The sequence below is a fragment of the Mytilus galloprovincialis genome, chromosome 1 (genome assembly GCF_965363235.1).
Source record: "Mytilus galloprovincialis chromosome 1, xbMytGall1.hap1.1, whole genome shotgun sequence".
NCBI lineage: Eukaryota > Metazoa > Mollusca > Bivalvia > Mytilida > Mytilidae > Mytilus > Mytilus galloprovincialis.
Window position 1 is genome coordinate 16,364,481 of NC_134838.1, and position 13,764 is coordinate 16,378,244.

General features: G+C 32.9%; 1 protein-coding gene across 5 annotated transcripts in view; it reads left to right on the forward strand.

Annotated features, from left to right (window-relative positions):
* The first annotated feature begins 488 nt into the window (after positions 1–488).
* Positions 489–13,764, forward strand: part of LOC143067274 (uncharacterized) — a 71,121-nt gene continuing 57,845 nt past the window's right edge. For 4 of the 5 annotated variants that reach the window (XM_076240404.1, XM_076240418.1, XM_076240410.1 and 1 more), the window contains exons 1-5: positions 489–802; positions 2,962–3,009; positions 3,520–3,576; positions 9,008–9,273; positions 12,139–12,304. In XM_076240404.1, coding sequence (XP_076096519.1) covers positions 767–802; positions 2,962–3,009; positions 3,520–3,576; positions 9,008–9,273; positions 12,139–12,304 — 573 coding nt within the window. In that variant the 5' untranslated portion in view covers positions 489–766. The remainder of the gene's footprint in view (positions 803–2,961; positions 3,010–3,519; positions 3,577–9,007; positions 9,274–12,138; positions 12,305–13,764) is intronic. The other variant, XM_076240433.1, reaches the window with a different exon arrangement.

Below are 13,764 nucleotides of genomic sequence, written 5' to 3' on the forward strand. Positions count from 1 at the left end.
TAACTACTATTTCTATAATTCAGTTCTCTGTTGTTTTTTTTTGTTTTTTTTTTTTTTATAAAAAATACCACTCGGTATTATTTTGTCTAAGAGATCGGCTACTGAGGGGGAAGGGCTAGATATAACGGTTGGTCGAACTATTTATTTTAATTAATAATAGAACATTCGTTTCGGCTTCGTTTAATCACGTAGCAGTAATTTATAGTTTGAAATCTTAATACTGTCAAGACAATCTTATTCTTTAAATCCACGGTATACCCATTGGTACAAACAGAGACATATAATATGTATTATATGTCTCTGGTACAAAGAATGAAATAATAATACACAGTATACAAAATAAACTGTCCGAATAGCTAAAAGAAAGTATTCTGATATTCGTTGAAAATTTGTTGTGGACGTGATATGAAACTGCACACAATCAATTTTTAAATCATATTCAGAAGAAATCCGGTTGCATACAATCAGTTAGATAGGCATTGAGGATAGGCAGTGGTTATTGTGTCGTTATTTAAGAAAAATTGAAATACTATAATGTTATGTTTAGTTGACATTTTTAACATAAGGTGATATAAAAAGCACATTTGATTAGTACAGGAAATGTACTTTAGCTGGATTGTTGATAATTTTTAAGAAATGAATTATATATATACGCATTAAACTTTTAACATCTCAAGGAATTAGTGTGTCTCCATTTTATCACAGTTCATTCGTGATCTAATATACAGGAGTAGAAGAAAATATCATAACAAGGGAGTAAAACAATATGAAGGCTAACAAATATGGGTTCGAATTAGAACAGGTAAGTCATTTCAAGTTATGCATGTGTATTGTTGACTTAAATGTATATCACCTGTTAATATAGAAATATGTTTAATGTGCAATTAATGTCCTTTCATGTGTGACGTAGATTGTGTCACATCTCCTTGTTTCGGTGTGAATGCAAACTGTCTAAGTCCACATAGACGTGCATGCAAAAAAGCAACAAAAAATAGAAGATGCTACTCAGAAAGAAATCTTATTTATTTTCCTTACAAAAATCAGTCGGTTTAAGAAGAAACAACTGCAATAATATTTTATAAGTATCAGCTATATTTTGTCGGTAATCATTTCCACTTTTATTTCATACAACTAATTTGATGATGAGAAACAGTAGAAAAAAATGCTAAAAAAAAATTCAAACTCTTTTTTACCATAAAATTTCAAAGTGATATTTAAAAAAAAAAGTTATGCTCATCCGATTTTAAAAGTTTACCCTATTTTTTTCAATTGTGTTCTCCTATTTATTTATATTGTTGTCCTGTAATGTTGTGTTGTCATTTTAATGTTATATTTCACTTTGCCATAAAAGAGGGGGGATTGGCATACCACAAAACCAGGTTCAACCCACCATTTTTTCCTTTAAAAATGTCCTGTACCAAGTCAGGAATATGGCCATTGTTATATTATAGTTCTTTTCTGTGTGTGTTACGTTTTAACGTTGTGTTTCCGTTGTGTGGTTTGTTTTCTCTTATTTTTGAGTGTAAATTCACATTACTATAAGACGTGTCACGGTACTTATCTATTCCAAATTCATGTTTTTGGTTTTGTTGTTACATTTGTTAATCTCATAGGATTTTGTCTAATGCTCAGTCCGTTTCTGTGCATGTGTGTTACATTTTAATGTTGTGTCGTTGTTCTCTTATATTTAATGCGTTTCCCTCAGTTTTAGTTTGTTACCCCGATTTTATTTTTTGTCCATGGATTAATGAGTTTTGAACAGCGGTATACTACTGTTGCCCGTTTATTTATTACTGATTAAAAAGCACACAATATGTAGCACGATAACGTGAACTTGAAAACAATCAGGTTATCAGAAATAATTTGATAGACACTACGTATATACTGTAAAATACAGTAATTTCTTTCGGTAAACAAATCCGATAACATGTTACACTATATTTTTTTATATGCACTTTGATATTGCTACATATTCTCACTGCAGTTATTCAGTTAGACTTTTCTGTTTCTTGGTCTAAGCATAAACGTACAGCTTTATCGCACAAATAATCCAAGCTTATATATAGCCTATCAATAATTTTCCCAATTGAAGGATTAGGATAAATTTCAAAGGATTTATGAAAAACTAGGGCCATTTCAAAAAAGTCTTACAACCATAGTATCATAGCTCAATGTTGGTATTTGAGATTTAATTCAGCAGGAGTTCTCAAACCTAAAGATTTGAAAGCCACTGGCAGGGATGAATGAATACGTAGTAATTTGAGGAAGTTGGAAACCATTTTTTTAAATTTTTTTATAATCCTTAATTTATCAATTGGAAATTTTCAAAAGTATTTTCAAAATCACGTTAGTACCGAAGTAGCTTATTGTGATTATGATGCCCCGGGTATAGGGTCATACATTGCTGTAGTCTTCAAACATTTTATTTAAGTTAAATCTATTCTTTACATATTTTAAATCTCTATGATAGAGGAAATAAAGTTTGAATAAATACTGTTATCCCGTATTGGAACTGAATAATGAGTACAAACTGAATATAGATTAAAGCCCCTGTTGTAAAAAAGGTGCGAACGATACAAGAGGGACATTCAAACTCATAGATCAAAAATAAACTGACACCGCCATGGCTAAAAAAGAAAAAGACAAACAGACAATAGTACACAAGACGCAACATAGAAAAATAAAGACTGAGCAACACGAACCCCACCAAAAACTGGGGGTGATATCAGGTGCTCGGGAAGGGTAAGCAGATCCGGCTCCACATGTGTCATTGAGTGGTTGTTGTGTTTTGTAAGTTCAAATGTATAGAAAAGTACAAATACTGACTTCCATAATTGGTCCTAAAATATTGCATGTAAGAATGAAAAGTACAAGCATCTATCAATATTGTGAGTGTATCTGTGTTGTGTGAACATATGCATTCTGAATTCCCTCCTCTTTATGAAGAATTATTCTTTCCAGCGAGGCGAGCTACAGTCTTCGAACAGTATCTTAGGATCGCAATATGAGGTATGTCTTACAAGGGTTAAAAAACACAAATGAAAACCACTATATAAAGTCCTAGACGGTCAAAAGTGTCCGGAAATTCACTATTTATTAAATCTAAAAAAAAAACTAATATAAGATCCGGTTTTGATGAAATTTATAAAGTTATGAACTCATAAATGTTTTTTTTTATTGTTAATATGAAATATTTCGTACAACTAATCAATCCTGGGAAATCATTATTTGTATACAATTTTTTTTTTTAGTTCAGAAATTCAAATGTGTTTTAAAGACCGATTTTCCCGAGAAAAAATAATATAAATATGTTTCATAACTTTTGCAAGAAACTGCAGATATTACTTTATCAGAGACATATGTATTATATGTCTCTGATTGTAATCACAATAAAAAAAAATCATTCAATTACGACAGGAAATATTTTCATTAGAATGTTCTTCAATATTGTCTTTTATTCTGACTGGTGTTAGCTGAATATTAAATTCTGCATATTCAAGCCAGTGAATCTTTTTTTAGTTGATAGGAGAGAAGAAAACCAAAAAGCCAAACAATAGACTTAGAATAGGACTTGCAGTAAGTAGTCATTTAGTTTTTATGGATTTGTTATATCAGTGACATATAAAACAAAGTATTTTTATGTCTCACAGGATACAATGATGTCAGAATCTTAGTTATTTTGAATATCGAAAGGGGCGGACCCAGCCATTTTCATGATAAAAGCCAAGTAGGTTCTTATCCTAACCTATGATAAATGTGGCAGGGGTTCCAACTATATCTGTATCTGTATGTTACACAGTGCAGGATCCGATCGCCGTGAAACCCTCAACTACAGGTCTTTTGGCATGCAATATCCTCGTCCAAAAAAGAGTTCTTTCGGATGTCTGTTTTGCAATCAATCAATTTGTATGATCTGCTATTTCTGGTTTCTTGTCTTTCTACAGTGTTTGTGTATTGAAAGTCTTGGCGTTTGTTTCTGATCTCTTGTAAGTAATCAGTTGGATCGATACAGTGGCAGATCCAGAACTTTTCCTTAGGGGGGGGCCGCTGACTGACCTAAGGGGTGGGGGGGGGGCCGCTCCAGTCATGCTTCAATGATTCCCTATATAATCAACCAAATTTGTCCCACGAAAGGGGGGGGGGGCGGGCCCCCCAGGGCCCCCTGGATCCGCCTATGCGATAGCCGGAACCAATCCCTTAACCACTTTGTAGAACATAGTCAGCCTCTGATGTTTCCATCGTTCTTGAAGAGGTGGTAGTTTCAGCTTAGAAAGCATATTTGTGACGCTCCCGGTTTCTCTGGAATCATAATCATGCAGGATGAAACGTGATCCTCTTTTCTGTATGCTTTTTATTTTTTCTATTTCCCTGATGGTGAATTGGTCCCAGATGACAGCACTGTATTCTAGTACGGATCCTCATGACCATGGCTTAGTAGGCTAGTGTTTTGCCACTCTTGGGGGCACTGGCTTAAGTTTCTTCTCAGGAACCCTAGTGTACAACTTGCCTTGCTTATTGTTTTCCCTATGTGTCTGGTCCAATTTAGATATATTAAGACCTAGGTAACTAAAGGATCTGTTTGTACTTGTTCTAGTATGTGGTTATCTTGTTGGTAGAAGTGTGTTGAGTTTTGTTCGAAGCTCATTATTGGCATTTTTTTTGCATTAAATTTCATTCTCCAATTTAGTGTCTATACTTTCAGAGCTTTTAGATCTTCTTGGAGAGTTTGATGGTCTTTTGTGTTGTTAATCTCTCGATATAGAGTAGACAGTCATGTTCAAGAATATTGGACATTTCTAAGCGCAATAACCCAAGTTGTAAAATTTTTATAAAAACTCTGATAGTTTTAATTGCTCACCGAGATATAATTTTATTATGACACATGATATCTCGTATGTGTATTTATATGAAGTCTTCATAATTTTGGTAAATTGAAATAACCTCGGTTTTGTGTTATTCTATTGTTCATTTTTTTATCGAAATATATCATGGCCCCGGTATATCAAATTCATCAACAAAATACGTCATTTTGACACATTTTTCTGTATAAAATCTCTTAAAATTCGATAGAACTTTCAACAGAGACATATATACACGTATATATGTCTCTGCTTTCAATAACAGTTACCAATTTTTATTTCTAAATAATGAAAGTGGGCAGAGCAGAGACTATTATAAAGTCAACCTTTCTATTATGTGGATCCATTTCTATACTGTACATACGACATCTGTCGAACGGAGGTTTGGAGTTTGCATTTCAAAATGCAGTTGACAACAGAAAACATTGATTTAAAATATTTTTTCTTGATAATTAGATTGTTTCATCATTTTTCAATTTTATCTGGTATGGAAAAATTAACTGCGACGAAAAATGGAATTCTTATGATTTGTTTAAAGCTTCAACCCATAGTCAAAGGTACAATAACCACAATAGAAACATAGGTAGAAAAGAAATAAAATATGAATGTTATTTTCAAATGGCCATTGACAACAGGAAACGCTGACTTAAAATTATTGTATATGAAGAATCATATTTGGAATCCTTCTTAAAGTTCACTTGCTATGGTAATTTTTTTTTATCACATTTAAGGTAAAAAAGATATATCAAAAACTATAACAGGGTATAAGTGTTTCCCGTTTACATCAATGATAACTATTTATAAGATTTATCAATGACATAGCACGTGTACTGATTAATGTAAAACAAAAAAATGTCCTTCATTCTTCAGTTCTTGTGTATGCGTCTGCAAATAAACGGCTTGAGATTTTACATTTTCAGGAAGGTCCTTGGAGATCCCCCACAAAAACGCCCCGAACCGGAACTCCATCCAGTGGCGGATCCAGAATTTTTCATAAGTGGGGGCCCACTGACTGACCTAAGAGGGGGCCCGCTCCAGTCACGCTTCAATGATTCCCTATATAAGCAACCAAATTTTTTCCTAAAAAGGGGGGGCCCCCCTCTAAATCCGCCTCTGCCATCCCCATGGATGCGCCATTGATCATTGATACTAAAAAATACTTTTAAAAACTACGATAGAAGATAATCCGGAACGTTATAGACCGTTATCGGGGCAACTTTTCTAATAGAGGTTTCCGGTTTTGATATTTCCCTGCAAAAGGCCCGAGACCACAATTAATTCCTCTAACATTTCTTTATAACGTTTTTTTCGCATTAAAAAAGTTTTGCCTATTCTTTTTGTCTAATTTTTGTGTGTGTAATGTACAGTACAAGTCCAAAAATATATGCAATTTTCAGAAAAATTGCATGTTTACATCATACAAATTTGGCCAATACACATCCATACCCCTATAGGCAAGTCAAGAGATGATCCGAAAAGTGTAAATATTACCTTTTTGCACCTGGCCTAATCACTCTTTCCTTATTAAAATCAGTTAAAATAAAACATCTAAATGTTTATTTCAGCTCTCTTCTTTCATTTCCACCCCAGAAAAGCTAAGAAATGAATGAGAAAGGGAAAGAAAAAAAATAAAGAAAAAATACACTATAATTATTAAAGGGAACTATACAATTAGAGATAATTGTACCCTTTTCACAATTTCTTTCTTAAAAAGAACCACAATCTACTTACACACACACAGTCAATTAAAATACTATAGATTTTAGGATTTTTAAATAGAATAATTATTAAATAAGAACAATGTCTATTTATTCATACAAGTCTTTAATGTAGAACAATGACCACAGTCATCTGTAATGAAACATAAAACAGTATTAGCAATAATAGGCACAGTTCAGTCCATAGTTATAAGTAGCAAATGTACATAGGCAATTATAACCCTCTAATTATAGAGACCAGAACTTGGCAGAAGGCCCAACCAGACATATATACAAGTCTCTGGCCAAACCCAGTGGCAGATCCAGAACTTTTCATAAGGGAGGTCCTGCTGACTAACCTAAGGGGTTGCCGCTCCAGTCATGCTTCAGTGATTCCCTATATGGGACAATATCAGTGGCGGATCCAGAAATTTTCAGAAGTGGGGGCCCACTGACTGACCTAAGAGGGGACCCGCTCCAGTCACGCTTCAATGATTCCCTATATAAGCAACCAGATTTTTTCCCAAAAAGGGGGGGCCCCTAAATCCGCCTCTGAATATCCCTAATGCGTCTCCGATTGAGGAACACAAAAGTTGCGTGTAAACAAAAAATTTTGTAGTGATATTTGACACGTTTCTATGATAAACAAGTGTTGATTAAGAAAGTAGGGGAACATACAATAAATGTGTAATAACTATTGAGCTATTAAAGAGGGGGGAAAGGACCTTTATCAGGACTCCGGGGTCGGGTGTTTTTAAACTAGGGATTTCGGGATTAACTCTTTCGGGATCCGGGAATTCTTTTTTCAAATTTCGGGATGTCAGGATTTAAATTTATTTGAATTCGGGTCCTCGGGATTTTTTCGTTTTAAGCCCAGGATTTCGGGATCATGACCTCTCCTATCCCCCCCATTAAATGTTTTCAAAGTATCAAATTTTCAAAGAACTTATTGTGTTAAAAAAGGATTTTTGACCATGAGGAGCAGCATCACGAAAGGATTCTCAGGGTTTGCTAATTTACGGAAAAAGTAATCTCACTTCATACCCAGAAAATTTAACCACATTATGTGAAAATGTCTCAGCTTTGAAACGAGCCATTATACATATCCAAACTAACGATATGGACTGAGCAACAGAAGAAAAACGTTACCATTACCACCTAGAAAACAGTAGTGCACATTGACCCATATAATCAACCAATTTTTTCCCACAAAAGGGGGCCTGGGCCCTCTGGATCTGCCTATGCAACCAGAGGGGTTTGTTTCTATTTGCAGGGTTTACTATCCATGGGATCCCCTAACAATCATGTGATAGTTAACCTGGCGAATAGTAACAAACCCCTGTGGCCTAACACGACAATGTTAGGAGGGGGCCAAGTAAAATGTCTATGCATCAACCATATATAAGTATGCTCCATAACCAGGCCAGGACCCTCATGAGTCTTCTTCATCTGCCTTTAACTATTTGTCTAGGGATCTGGACTGCCTTATGGAGCAGCAAATTTTATAATGCAAATGAATGGCTTTTGATATTAAAGTGCCACTCCAAAAGTTGGCTTTCTAATGTCCCCCTTTTCTCCGAATCATGGATACTCCCTGATGTCTACTCTATGCAGTTGAACAAATTATTTAGGATAATACTGATATTGATATCATGAACAACACATCCTGATATTAAAGGCTCATTGACATATATTCTTTCTGCCAAACCATTTCATAATCTATTTATGTTTGTAAATTGTACAAGTATGTATTGAATTGAATTCACAAATAAGATAATATCCAGCGAGTAAGATGTAAGTATGTTTTAGTGATTGAGATGTTTGTTTTTAGAAATTATGACCCATTGTCTATTGATTTGTTATTACACTTAAAATGTCCCTATTTATAAAAATGTATGTTGAAATAGATTAATGATCCTATCATATTAATTTAAAGTTTGTCAAAATATATCCATTTAAGCTTCACATCTGTACTACATCATACTTATGAATGTAGGGTGAATTTCAAATTGCAGCAGCCAAAAAAGAACACAATGCAAGTTAAGCACATTTTGAGTCTCAGCACTGGTGTGGATCTTGATATTTTAAAAAAGGGAGGTTGTGTTTGTGGGGTTCAATTTGGTTGTTGTTTTAAGTGATTGCAAAATCATGACAAATGTGATTCTTGGATCTGCCAATATGTTCACCATATTGTTTTAACAATAATGCTAAAAAAATTTTAATCTCTCAATTAAATTAACATCATAGTTCAGCTATTACAGCCAAAGAAACATTAAAAACTGTAACGTTCTACATTTTTATACTGCCTTTTAGAAAATTGAATGTGTATTGCTTGTTTTATACCTAGTAAAGAGTATATTTTTTGTGTATTAGTAATAACTTTTTATCATGGTTGTATCCTAAAAAATCTATCTGATTCTTATCTTATATTAATAAAGAATTTTATTGTAGGTAGTTTTTATATCAATTGTCATTCTCATTGTTGTGTTAGTCGTGGTATTTGATAAAGATGAATCAAATAATTCTGGGGGGAGCTCTGCTCAAGATCAAGGTAAACATTCAACATCCAGACTAACATCAACAACAACAAACCCACAACCAACAACAGATCATTATACAACATCAACTAAGCAACCAGACCTTACAACAACTGATCCTGGCCAAGATTGGTTAAAGGAGCCATGCCAACCTCAGCAGGCTGTCACATGTCCATGGAAGTAAGTCTATTTTTACATGTTTTATAAGGTCACAATATAAAAAAGAATTACTTTAGTCTTTAGTTTTTACCTTACTGTAAGGTTTCAAACTTTTCAGCTTATTGTTATATCTTTCCATGGAATGTCAGGATGAAGAATAGCATACAAGTGGTTTTTTTAATACACAAGTGTTGTCATCACTTATAATTAGTTTCTATCATCTTGACTTGTCCCTTGTGTGTTTATACATTCATGATTTTCAAATATTTGGGATTGATTGTTCCCGATAAAGGTGAATCTGAAAAAAGCGCTTTTGATGCACAAAATTAAAAAATGCTTTTTTCATTCATGGTACATGTTTATCTCATTTCTGAACTCATGCTTTTGTCAGTAAGTACATTTTAGATAGAAGAACTTTACATAAAAAAAAATGAAGTTGGTTACTTTCTTTTAAAGCATTTAATGCAGCACATTATACATGTTTCACTTTTATGTCCTTTTACTTGTAAGAAGTGGAATTACAGAACACTCTTTGTGCATTTTTTAACTGATTTATGGAATTCATAATGAAACAATTGACAAACATGTTATCATGGCATCATAAATCTTGTACTGTTTTCAGTGGCTCATTCAGTACTTGAATAACAGATAGTGTTAAACACACATTGTAAAGTAATTAATTTACATTTTATTTTACCAGCAAGGACACATTCTTCGATATAAGCTTAAGAAAACATATCAAATTGACGTGCTTAATCTTTTTTTTGCCAAATAAGATATATTTGATATCTGGTGTAAACAAAATTGGTGGGTCTCAAGCTTATATATCAGATTTAGTTCCACATGCCATCATTAGACTACTTGTTATGTGTCCCATTTTTCTTTGTAAGTCTGTCAATATTTATAGGTAGATAGCAATGTTTTAGTGAAATTGAAAATTTAGTTTAAGTGTCCTTATCAGGTGCGGATTAAGGATTTGAGGTTATGGGGTGCACTAAATAATGAATTCAATATTTTTCTTGGGCTCCCTAAGTAAGGCTCTCACCCATTTTCATGGTACATGTAATGCTAAATTTAAATTTGTATAAATCAGAAGGATGTTTGTTAGTGAGAAGTCTATTTTAATTGATTTTGCCCATAATCATGATAATGTTGAGGAAACACTATATGTAGATTTTGGCTAATATCTTTGAAACCAAAGCATTTAGAGCAAATCTGACATGGGGGTTACATTGTTTATCAGGTCAAGATCTATCTGCCCTGAAATTTTCAGATGAATCGGACAACCCGTTATTGGGTTGCTGCCCCTGAATTGGTAATTTTGAGGAAATTTTGCTATTTTGGTCATTTTCTTGAATATTATTATAGATAGAGATAAACTGTAAACAGCAATAATGGTCACCAAAGTAAGATCTACAAATAAGTCAACATGACCAAAATGGTCAGTTGACCCCCTAAGGAGTTATTGCCCTTTATAATAATTTTTTACCAATTTTTTTGTAAATTTTTGTAATCTTTTACAAAAATCTTCACCTCTGAAACTACTGGGCCAAATTTACCCAAACTTAGCTTAATCATCATTGGGTATCTAGTTTGAAAAATGTGTGCTGTGACACAGCCAACTAACCAAGATGGCTGCCATGGCTAAAAACAGAACATAGGGTAAAATGTAGATTTTGGCTTATAACTCTGAAACCAAAGCATTTAGTGCAAATCTGACAGGGTTAAACTGTTTATCAAGTCAAGATCTATCTGCCCTGAAATTTTCAGATGAATCTGAGAACTGGTTGTTGGGTTGTTGCCCCTGAATTGCTAATTTTTAAGGAAACTTTCTGATTTTGGTTATTATCTTGAATATCATTATAAATAGAGATAAACTGCAATAATGTTCAGCAAAGTTAGATCTACAAATAAGCCAACATGACCAAAATGGTCAGTTGACCCCTTACGGAATTATTGCCCTTTATGGTCAATTTTTTACAATTTTCATAAATTTTGTAAATTTTTGTAAATTTTTGCAAAATATTTTCCTCTGTAACTATATAATGGGCCAAGCTTATTTTAGATAGAGATAATTGTAAGTAGCAAGAATGTTCAGTAAAGTAAGATCTACCAACACATCACCATCACCGAAACACAATTTTGCCATGAATCCATCTGTATCTGTTGTTTAATATGCACATAGACCAAGATGAGCGACACAGTTTAAATATTGTCACACTATCAGCTACTGTTTCTATCAAATTTGTCAGAAATGATGATAATACCGGTAAAGGGTTTAGGGATTATTTTTTTTTTGGCTCTGTAACATTTATATGTCCATGGGCAAATAACTCTAAAAAAATGTCTTATATACAGTCAATGTGATATACATGTACAGAGGATTATCATGCAGTAGATCACAAAAGACATATTGATAGGAGTTTCTAATAAAACATAAGATAGCTCTTAGAATGTGCTTTTAGTAAATAAAAACACAAATTGGGGTCTTGGGACTGATTTACTTGCTACAAAACAGAAAAGGTAAAGTTACTACACAATCCTTTAACAAAGTTTAATTATCTTGAGCTATTTCCCCTCATATGGTGAAGTTGAGAAAAAAAAAATGGATAAAACAAAATATATGTTATTTATAAAAAATGCAAACAACATGTTTAATAATTTTATAAGTTTTATAAGTTTCTCCATTTAATTGAAGTATAAAAAATTATATGCATTCCTTCCTCAAAATTTGCATATTTCATTAGAGATCTAGATCGTGTTCTGCTATTTTACAAATAAAGATTGCTGAGGACACCATAAATCCCTTAAATCTTTTCAAAGATAGATTTTTAATAAAGATGTCAGTAAAATTTAGTTATAAAATGTTGATACATTTAATTTTAGATCAAATCCTGTGTTGTTGATTTCATTGGATGGATTTCGTGCCGAATATCTGACGAGGAATCTGACACCAACACTTCAGAGGCTAACTTCCTGTGGTGTACATACACCATATATGAGGGCTGTATATCCTACATTGACATTCCCAAATCACTACACTATAGTCACAGTAAGTCAAACAAATAAATACACTCTAAGATATAAATCAATAAGATGATAAGAGTACATGTACCAGTATTGTCCATTTTTCAGTACATCTTTAGTCCAAATGATTTCTCATGATTTTTATACCCCCGCCGTAGCGGAGGGGGCATTAAGTTTTATCCTTGTCCGTCTGTACGTAAGTACGTCCCAAAGTTGGTTTCAGTTCTCTAACTTTAGTTTGCCTCAATTAAATGTTATGAAACTTATACACAAGGCTTGTTACCACTAAATACAGATCAGGTTTGAATTTATGTGGTGTCACTTTTACCGTTTTAGAGGTATGCCCTTTACAAATGGTAAAAATTGCTTTTTTTTTGTTTCCATTCTCTAACTTCAGGTTGCCTCTACCAAATTTATGCACAATGCCTCTTTCTACAATATACAGATCAAGTTTGAATTTTGGTGTCATCACTTTTACTGTTCTGGAGTTAGGCCCTTTTCTAATAGAAAAATTGCTGAAAAATTTCAAAAAGATCAATCAAGTGAAAAAAAATTCAATTTGAGTTATCTTCCTTTGTCCATAATTATAGTTGAATCAATTACAATCAATGCTTAAAAAAATCTTCTTTGAAAATTGAAGTTATCTTTCTTTGTCCAGAATGTTAGTTGAATCAACTAAAACCAATGCTTTATACAATGCAATATTCAATTTTACTACCAACTGATAAATTAAAGTAATCATTACCATTCAGTGCTTACAAGCACTTAGATTACCATTCTAGGGTTATGCCCCTTTACAAATGAAAAAATTGCTGAATTTTTTCATTTCTGTTTTCTTAACTTAAGTTTTTCTCAACTAAATTTAATGAAATGAATATATATTGCTCATTATCACTAAACTCAGTTAAAGTTCAAACTTTGGCAGCTTCACTTTTACAGTTCTTGAGTAATGTCCCTTTATAAAATTAAAAGCTAGCGGGGGCATCATCATTGCCCTATGGACACATTCCTCATTTATTTTTCTTTGAAATACTTTGTTTTGGATTTTTGTAAATAAAATAATTGCCTTCAAAAACATCATAATTTGAGAGCTAATATTATCAATACCAAGGATTAAATTTCAGTTAGACTATTCCCATTTTTAAATAACATGTTGCTATTTTACAACTTTGATTTTTATTTGATGATCATAATAAAGTATTGTATATCTCCTTTCTAATTTCATACATTCACTGCAAAACTATCTGGTTTGTACCCTTAATGTGGTCAAGTTTGTACGCTGTACATACATGTATTTATGCAAGTAGCGATGAAAAAGTTTTATTCAAATCCTGATAGTGAGATCTCTTCTGATATTTACTGAAATTATGTGGTCTTGTATTGAAAATTTTAATAAGGCAAGAATACATTGCATTTATTCTCTTTATCATGTTTATTCAAATCTATCTGTTTCTTCATGTCATATTCCATGCATGTTTCTATATG